Source organism: Salvelinus sp. IW2-2015, linkage group LG7 (genome assembly GCF_002910315.2).
Source record: "Salvelinus sp. IW2-2015 linkage group LG7, ASM291031v2, whole genome shotgun sequence".
Classification (NCBI taxonomy): Eukaryota; Metazoa; Chordata; class Actinopteri; order Salmoniformes; family Salmonidae; genus Salvelinus; species Salvelinus sp. IW2-2015.
Genome location: NC_036847.1, coordinates 5,690,380 through 5,700,050, shown reverse-complemented (window position 1 = coordinate 5,700,050; position 9,671 = coordinate 5,690,380). Strand labels below are relative to the sequence as shown.

Below are 9,671 nucleotides of genomic sequence, written 5' to 3'. Positions count from 1 at the left end.
TACAATAAAATGTAATGTCTTTATTTTCCATACATTTCAGCCCAACTAAAGATAGTTGTTTCGTGAGAGAAAGGGCAATTGGACACAGTACTATATGAAGGTTCAGAAAGCATTACCAGTAGTTCATGAAATATTGAGGGGGTTGCATTTGTTTAACACAAATCTCCCCCAAAATAAGACAAATTAAAAAAAAAAAATCGAAATCCATCAAATTACATGATCGGAGAAAATTGCATACATTCAAGGCATTGTTAGTTTCAAGCGAATAGAATAAATACATGGAGAAATTACAGTTGTTTGGATATCCTGATACATTTTAGTCTTAGAAAATGAGAAAATTATTTATTCACAAAATTAATAAGAATAAAGAATGTAAAAGTGACATTTCCAGACAATCTCAGGGAGGAAAAATACTGCCAATACTATAGGCTTGGGCAAGGAAATCACTTAACTGCTCGACCCAGTTGCATACAGTATAAAGGCATCTTACTCTGTCATTATTCATCATTAGTTAACAAAAACTGCCCCTACAAGCTATCTGTACATTCAAATTCTGTACATTCAAATGAATTTCTTAAGGAATTGTTTTATTTAAATAAGTACACTTAGAAATGATCACTCATTCCAAGCCGATTCAAATGAACATTTGTGCAGCTTCAAAAGAAAAGCAGTATATCAATCTACTATTCCAACACTACTTGCTATGCGATTAGTCCCCAAACAAGAGTCCACAGTGAAAAGCAACTGAAGCCTCAAAGTTGTAGAGATATGAAGAGGTAGAGAGAAAAGTGCACTTTCTATTGGAGAAATATGTCAACAAGATGAAGACCTGTTTACAGTAATTATATGCAAACAATGTCCATTGATTGAAAGTTGTGTATGACCAAACAAATCAGAAAAAACACTCACCATTCAATGACCTCAATTGTCACTGTATAACACAGGTTCCCTGTATGCTACTTGATCCTTAAAGCAGCAATCGGCAGTAGAAACAATAACAAAGCTTCCTCCCCATCCCTGTTTCAGTAAAAAACTGAGGGATGGGGCTAGAGAAAAGTAACCACTCTCAAATTCATAGACAGAGCCATTGGATGCAAGGACTGACCATCCATGATATCAAAATTATAGTTTTAGAGTAAAACAAACTTATATTTTGGGTTCTGATAGGGTATGGCAGTTGAGTTAAGCTCATGAGGCAGTTATAAGTTATATTCTTCATGAATCAATGGGTACATATAAATTAATGAAGTCCAAAAATGGATGTAGCAACTGCGGATTGCCCCTTTAAAGAAAAAACTACAGCAGGTAATGAAAAAAAATGCTTATGTAGAAAATTACATTTCTGATATCTGTTTGCAGATTCAAACTCCAAACACAAAAAGTAAAGAAAAGTTTCCAGGATACACTCATAGAAGCATGTTCTTTCCAATTTTTTTTACATGATAACTAAAATGTATTAACTTCATAATTACAAAAATATTATTTAGAGGTATTATGTCTGTTGTGTTACATTTGTTGACATGACATCACTCAGCCCTCAAAGCTCAATCCTTGGTGTGCAGGTTTTTGTCCCGGCTCATTGTTCAATCATGTAAACTTGGATGACAATCGAGTAACAGATTAGGGTAAGAGAACCCTGCACACACAGGACTGATAATGAGATATGTAGGGCAGTAGCAGGCACTGTGTTCAGCATGTCTATGACGGTTTAGTGGCGCCATTGGAATTGGACCTCCCGTCTTTCCCCCTCAGGAACTCCCTGTAGATCAGCAGCCTCTCGGTGGTGTGAGGGGGCAGCCGGCTCCTCTTGGCCCTGACGATGCAGGACGCCATGGGGAAGAGTCGGTCAAACCCGCCTGAGGTGGCAGGCACAGCCAGCAGCTTCCTGGCCGCCCTCTGCAGCTGGGGAAACCGTGAGGCGTCTCTCCAGAAAACCTGGGTGGAGCCGTCCCCATCCAGCACAGGCTCTGACAAGTACTGGTCCAGCTCAGACAGCTTCATGCTCTTGGCCGCAGACTGGAGGAAACTGAAGATGGACTTGCGCTTGAGGTTGCCGCTGCCACTGTTGCTGGAGGTCTCAGAGTTCTCCTGGATCTCTTCACTCTCCTCCTGCTTCACCGGGTTCCAGGAATCCATGTCACTGACCAACGACTTGACCAGCATTTGGACCTGGAACTTGGAGGGGGCGGCCAGGGAGGCGGTGTCCCCCTCCTGCTTCGTGTCATCGAAGGGCTGGAGCTTAATGCGGGGGTCCAGCACCGTGACCAGGATCAGGTCCCTCTGCAGGATGAGGGGCTGGAAGTGTGTGCGCAGGCCGGAGCGGAGCCCCTTGGAGAAGTGGCTGTAATTGGTGGAGCGGGTCTCCAGGGTCTTGTCCAGGCCGATCAGGGAGGGGATGATGAGGGAGAAGGTGACGGCATCGCTCTGAAGCACCTGGATGGCCTCCTCAAACGGCTCCAGCAGGCCGATGATGTCCACCACCTGCTCCCGCTTGGCCCTCACCATGGGCGGGGAGCTGGACGAGTCCTTGGCCTCAATGCGGGCCTGGGCAAGCAGGGTCATGACTGAGCCCCACACCGCCTCCTGTACCATCCGCCGCATCGACACAAAGGTGGAATTCCAGCGGCAGCTGCCGGGTGAGGGGGCCAGTGACAGGCCACACTCCTTCAGGAGCACCTCATTCCAGTAGGCACTGCGGCGGAAGAAGGCCACCACGTTGTGCACCTGGGACAGCAGGTTCTCCACCACGCGAGAGTTCTTCAGAGCCTCTTTGATCACCAGCTGCAGCATGTTGGCGACGCAGCCCAAGCGCGTGCCAAACTGGATCTCTGAGAAGTCCTCCGTGGGCATCTGGTCGCCCAGGAAGGCTAGCATCTCCTCCTCGTCCGGGTCGCCCCTCTGAGACGAGCACATGATCCTATAGTCGCAGAAGAGGTCGTAGGCAGCGATGGTGTGCTTGGCCTCGTTGGTGATGATGTAACCCAGGTTGTTGGGGAACAGGCCGTAGCTCAGCAGCACGGCTTCCAGCTCCCGGGCCATGGCCACGTTCATGTTCTTGTGGCCGATGTGGCGGAAGGCCACGGTGGGCCGGTGGATGTGCCAGTCGTCATCCAGGAAGTGCAGCTGCACGGCGACAACAGGGTCGGCGTAGGGGCTGGCCCAAAGGTCCAGGGTGGCGTGGACAACGGCATCGCCCGCGCTGGCAGCCAAGCAGGTCTTCAGGTCGCGGATCAGATGGGGCTTGATTGCCTTCTCCACGTCGTCGTACAACCGGAGGCCCACGGCACGCTGGGACAGCCTCTGATATTGGGGGCCGATCACAGACATGAAGCTCCTGAAGCCTGAGCCCTCCACGAAGCTGAGGGGCAGCATGTCCTCCGCTATCATCCGCAACACGGCCTCTGTGATGCTCTTCTGGCGAGACTGGTGGAGAGTGGGGACGCTGCTAGGACCGGAGCTAGAGTAGGGGCTGTTGGAGTCCCTCTTGGCTAAGACAGCCGGGAACACCACCGTCTTTGACCTGACTGGGTGAGAGTCCTTTTTTGGCCTAATTTTTTGCATGGGGGATATAGCCTCTCTATATTGCCTCATCTATAGAGAACAAAGAGAATGGGTGAAAAGGGTTGAACGTTTCAAGATTATACTGTGGGGAGAAAATAAAACGCTCAACAGGCTTCATTTGGTTAGTGACAGTAATACATTATGCCTGATTGGAGGATAACAGAACACATTACACCTCACTGCTGTTTGGTCTCACACAGACATAGGTGAGTATGCGCAAATAGAGAGGATATGGCATTCTTACCACCTCTGGAGGTTCAGGCTCCGTGTCCAAAACAACGTCACAACGAAAATCTACCTGTAAGCCAAGATAACCTAAGTTAGCAAACAACCGCAATTTACCTTGTTTACACTAACAGCAACTACCTCTTTTGTTGTTGTTCAAGTAAATTAAATTAGCTAAAAGTGTTGGAAGTGACAGGGTGACTGTTGTATTTGAGGAATACAAAGGGCGGACCTCGCCCTGTAACAGATTAGTAGGTGGTGGATTAGGTGAAACATAGTGCTTGTTAGTATGTGAAGAATACAAAGGGCCGACCTCGCCCTGCTCCAGAGAAGTGGGTGGTGGCGGACTCCCGTCATCATCCATAACATATGCTCCCATCTCGGCTTTACGTTTGATGGTTGAGTTCCAGTGGTTTTTCACAGCATTGTCCGTCCTATGAAGAGGTAGAAAAGCGGTGTGTCATTCCTGGTGAGCAAAACTACACTATGACTTTCTATTGAAATTGACTAGTAAATTGGAGATGTCACTGTTTGAATAATCAAATCCTGTTAGGATCTGAATGCGACCTGTGTTTCATAGCATTTGGCAGGGTTCCACATAAATTATGATTAACAATGTCACCCAGGCCAGTAAAAACACGTCTGGGCCAGTAGATCTCTCACAATCACTGGCTCAATCGGGCCCAAAACTTTTCAGCGCGTTTCAGTTCGAGATTTCCGTGCGCTGCTGTGGTCTTCCATTGAAAACTAATATGGCCACATCGCATTCAGCACGGCACGATTGGAGCAATATGATTAGCTGTTCATCCGAGCACCACCAAGAGCAACAACAACTTCTTGAAATCAGAGCACGAATAACTAGTTAAATATTACTAGACTTGTAGCTAAAATGATTAACTACATGTTGGTAGATTTGGGTTATAATAATAATAATAAGAGTGACTTACATTCAGAAACAACTTGCGGGTTATTTTCTAGCGAAGTGAGTTGATGTGTTCAAACACTAGCTGTGCAGAGCAAAAAACAGTTCTTAAAGGGGCAACGGCATCTTAAAGCGAGAATCCTTAATTGAAACAATGACAAAGCGGACACCCCGCCTCTAAGTTGGTAAAAAGCGGAGGAATGGGCCTGGAGAAATGTAACCACTCAAGACAGAGGTATGGATGCAAGGACTGACCATCCATGATATCAAAATTATAGTTTTAAACATATTTTGAGGCTATGCAGTGTTTGTTTATACTTATATTGTTTACAAACATAGGAAGACAGTGGCACCTTTTCCCTAATGTACAGTGCCTTCGGGAAAGTATTAGGTCTAAAATTGATTCCCCCCCTCAATCTACACACAATACCCCATAATGACAAAGCAAAAAAAAAATGTTTTGCTAATTTATTAAAATAAAATAAAAATATCATATTTACATAAGTATTCAGACCCTTTACTCAGTACTTTTTTGAAGCACCTTTGGCAGCGATTACAGCATCAAGTCTTCTTGGGTATGATGCTACAAGCCTGGCACATCTGTATTTGGAGGGTTTCTCCCATTCTTCTCTGCAGATCCTCTTAAGCTCTGTCAGGTTGGATGGGGAGCGTTGCTGCACAGCTATTTTCATGTCTCTCCAGAGATGTTCGATCGGGTTCAAGTCCGGACTCTGGCTGGGCCACTCAAGGACATTCAGAGACTTGTCCCAGAAGCCACTCCTGCGTGTGACACAGGGTCCCAGAAGCGACCCTGTGTGCTTAGGGTCGTTGTCCTGTTAGAAGGTGAACCTTCGCCCCAGTCTGAGGTCCTGAGCGCTCTGGAGCAGGTTTTCATCAAGGATCTCTCTGTACTTTGCCCCGTTCATCTTTGCCTCAATACTGACTAGTCTTCCAGTCCATGCCACTGAAAAACATCCCAAAAGCATTATGCTGCCATCACCATGCTTCACCGTAGGGATGGTGCCAGGTTTCCTCCAGACGTGGCACTTGGCATTCAGGCCAAAGAGTTCAATCTTGGTTTCATCAGACCAGAGAATCTTGATTCTCATGGTCAGAGTCCTTTAGGTGTCTTTTGGCAAACTCCAAGCGAGCTGTCATGTGCCTTTTACTGAAGAGTGGCTTCTGCCTGGCCACTCTACCATAAAGGCCTGATTGGTGGAGTGCTGCAGAGATGGTTATCCTTCTGGAAGGTTCTCCATCTCCACAAAGGAACTCTGGAGCTCTGTCAGAGAGACCATCTGGTTCTTGGTCATCTCCCCTGATTGCTCAGTTTGGTCAGGCAGCCAGCTCTAGGAAGAGTTGGTGGTTCCAAACTTATTCCATTTAAGAATGATGGAGGCCACTGCGTTCTTGGGGACCTTCAATGCTGCAGACATTTTTTGGTACCTTTCCCCAGATCTGTTCCTCAACACAATCCTGTCTCGGAGTTCTACGGATAATTCCTTCGACCTCATGGCTTGGTTTTTGCTCTGACATGCACTGTCAACTGTGGGACCTGATATAGACAGGTGTGTGCCTTTCCAAATCATGTCCAATCAATTGAATTTACCACAGGTGGACTCAAAATAAGTTGTAGAAACATCTCAAGGATGATCACCGGAAACAGGATCCACCTGAGCTCAATTTCGAGTCTCATAGCAAAGGGTCTGAATACTTATTTAAACAAGTTATCTGTTTTTCAATTTTAATACATTGGCAAAAATGTCCCAAAAACGTTTGCTTTGTCAATATGGGAAATTCTGTGTAGATTGCTGAGGATTTTTATTTATTTAATCCATTTTAGAATAAGCCTGTAACGTAACAAAATGTGGAAAAAGTCAAGGGGTCTGAATACTTTCCGATGGCACAGTAGATCTCAGCTTCAAGGAATAAAGCAATGATTTGCATTAACAATTTATATTACGCAGCTTTTAATACATATCATATTAAAATGTTGCCTATTTGTAGTTGAATAACAGAGAGACAGCACGATAACCTTTGGGCCCTGTATGACTCTAATGTATTTAAACTACCCCAGGTCTAGGCCAGTATAAATTTAGTTTGGGACAGGAGTTCTGGGTCAACTGGTCAGGCCAGGCCAGTGAGGAAAAAAAGTTAATGTGGAACCTTTGCTGTGGTCAGTTACCTTCCAGGTAGAAGCTTGGCGATCTCCGCCCAGCGGTTCCCAAGGACACAGTGGGCTTTGTAGATGATCAGGTCCTCCTCTGGGGTCCACGAGGACTTCTTCACGTCCGGGTTGAGGTGGTTGTGCCATCGCTCCCTGCACTGCTTCCCCTGGCGACCCTTCAGGTGCCTGGCCACCATCGCCCACTGCTTGGTCCCATATTTACTCACCAGCTCAATGACCTAAAGAGAGGAACAATGATGAGAGAAGGGGATGAGAGATTATTGTCCTTAGAAAGGGAAGGATAAATAATATATCTATACATGTCTGTATAATGGAATATGTTTTTCATTGCTCACCTTGTCGTCCTCCTCCTTGGTCCAAGTCCCCTTGATTAAATCTGGATCTAGAGCCTTCATATAGCGGTGCATACATTGATACTCTGTGCGTCCCTATAAGAAATCTACTTTTGTAAGGTTTTCACAGATAAGCAGGCTCTTATTAATAGTATCAATCCTAATAGAAAAAAATAGGACTAGAATTCTCTTCTACAATTCTGCCATATAGCCTGTGCTATATCTATCCCCAACACTCACTGGTAGGAAGCTGGCGATAGTTGTCCAGTCACTATTTCCAAAGTTGTGCACCAGGATCTTTAGATTCTCATCCTGCAAGTACAAGAGAGAAACAACTTAGAGAACATACCACTACACTACTTAGAGCAGCAATTATTCTCTTCTTCCTTCATAGCACTTTTAGGTCAGGGCTGAGAGCTTCCGGTTAGTGTTAAGGTTACAGAGGACAGTATACAAGTAAAAAAGGCCATCTTAGAGTTGACACAAGGCTCAGAGTTCAGTCCAGATCAATCACTCACCTCCTCATGCGTCCATTTCACTTTAACTTTATAACTCTCCCGCTGTTCCGCCACATCAGAGTCTGTGTCAACACACAGCATTTCATCTCCATCTTCACTCTGCATGCTGCAAATAAACAGGTAGAAAACTATGAGAAGGGGCGCGTTCCTCTGCCCAGGCGTTGCTGACGCATGCCAGATCTTACAACACCTGGATAGGTAGGTTTTTTACTTATCTATGTTATAGCAATCTGGTGCCTGACAGCAGTCGATAACGTGGCAACCAACCATTAGTTGATGCATTAGAACGGCTGAGCAGGGGAACGCGGCCAAGAAGAGAACAGAGGCAGGCATAAAATCCTGGCACACCTGGATTTTATGGAATTTGATGTTTGTGTGAGGCATGGATGTGCCCCCTCAATTACAAAGTTCCTACACAGCTGCCATCATTTAGTCTACTCATACCAGCTGCTTTATTGACCTGAACCTATTACATGTGAGCACTGTTCACTTGAGCTGTTAGAGAAGTCTTGACTTATGACAGTATCCTCTCTACCACAAGGTTGATAAGCCAGTTTGGCCATTTAGAACGCTAATATTACCTGTCTCTTACACGTGGTGATGTCCCATACGGTGCTGTACCCAATGACGGTTGGTACAGCGCCGAAATTCAGCCTGAGCTTGTCAACGAAACGAGCCTTCCACTTGTGGTATCTCTCAGTCGGTCGGGACAAAATTATCACCACACATGGTTGTAACGCCTGGTTTTCCGCCAACAAATGCAGGCCAGCTGATTATGACATAAATTGTCCTACTTATTACAATGCTCCAAGTCCTTCGGCAAAAAGTGAAAAGTAACCCGGTCCCTATCGTTAAAAGTGCACCCTTTAACAAAGCTATTTCGACAACAACAAAAAAGTCGAACAAACTACAGTACTGCAGACCTAGTACCTCATGCGCGTCTGTGGATTGCAACAAAAAGTGGCAACGTGAAATATACAATTCCAATACATGTGCTTCAAACTGCGCAACATTGTAACAAGTTGGTTTTCACATACAATGAATGTAACAAATTCATGAGGCCCACTCCACCAGTCTTGGAAACAATGTAACGTCAGTTAGCTAGCTAATCAACAAACTACATGTTACTGCTGCGAGCGATACAACCTTTAATTTAGGCAAATACATTTAGTAATATCTTCACCAATCAATGCCACAATATGCACCGTGCTACTTAAAAGTGGATAACTAAAACTGTGATTAGAAAATTGTTGCATTCTTACATGACAGAAAAAAACGTATTCTTGACTGAAACTGGTGGTGAAGATGCCGGTAACGTTAGCTACCGTGTCCAGTCTGCTAGCAAACAACTACTAGCCGACTGCTGGCCACGATAACAACAACGGCTTCTAAACGGGCAATGGACTGTTACTGAACAGTTAGCTAACGAGCTAGCTTCCGGATCACAACCAAAATGAACACGAAGACCACTGGAAGTATAACGTCACAATTTAACACGGCATTTTCGCTCTCTGTGCTACAGTCACAGTTCCAGGTTCTCGTGGAATAAGTTGATGCACGTGGCTCCTTTTCACTACTGAATAAGATAAACCGTATAACCCATTGCATTGGCTTACCCGCGCGACCAACCGGACATTTCCCCCAGCTCCTAGGAGGGTCCAGCAAACCTCCCAAAACCCAACTGTCGCGGCCTTGCCTCACAGTACCGTCTGTTCAACCGACACGGAACTCTAACCGTAACAAACAACTTTAAGTTACAATACTTTTGCAAGTAAAGTAGCTAAACTGTAGAAAACGAATCAACCAGACTCATGCGTTTCAATTTCTATCTCGCGCCTAGGGTTTTTTAGTAGCAGATTTTTTCCCGGGAACAGGGGTAAGGAGGAAGGGTATGTTCAAGACCATCAACGCTCTCCGGAAACAAC

The 9,671-nt window shown here is 45.4% G+C and overlaps 1 protein-coding gene across 3 annotated transcripts; it reads right to left on the bottom strand.

The window, feature by feature from the left end:
• Nucleotides 1-9,671, bottom strand: mybl2a (v-myb avian myeloblastosis viral oncogene homolog-like 2a). 3 transcript variants are annotated; one of them, XM_070444388.1, is made up of 8 exons: nucleotides 8,339-9,671; nucleotides 7,747-7,852; nucleotides 7,469-7,540; nucleotides 7,232-7,324; nucleotides 6,894-7,114; nucleotides 4,100-4,220; nucleotides 3,806-3,859; nucleotides 1-3,591 (listed from the first exon to the last, which is right to left on the bottom strand). In XM_070444388.1, the coding sequence occupies exons 1-8, from the start codon at nucleotides 8,353-8,355 to the stop codon at nucleotides 1,699-1,701; spliced, it is 2,577 nt and encodes an 858-aa protein (XP_070300489.1). In that variant the 5' UTR covers nucleotides 8,356-9,671; the 3' UTR covers nucleotides 1-1,698. The 3 variants fall into 3 exon arrangements, with proteins under 3 accessions (XP_070300489.1, XP_070300488.1, XP_070300490.1); XM_070444387.1 differs by having other exon boundaries at nucleotides 9,363-9,670; XM_070444389.1 differs by having other exon boundaries at nucleotides 8,328-9,669.

Coding starts and splice junctions, on each gene's coding strand:
- mybl2a (XM_070444387.1), bottom strand. CDS start 9,382: ATGTCCGGTTGGTCGCGCGG. Junction 7,325..7,468: donor CTATCGCCAGCTTCCTACCA/GTGAGTGTTGGG, acceptor GATTTCTTATAG/GGACGCACAGAGTATCAATG. Junction 3,860..4,099: donor CTTCTCTGGAGCAGGGCGAG/GTCGGCCCTTTG, acceptor CTTGGCTTACAG/GTAGATTTTCGTTGTGACGT.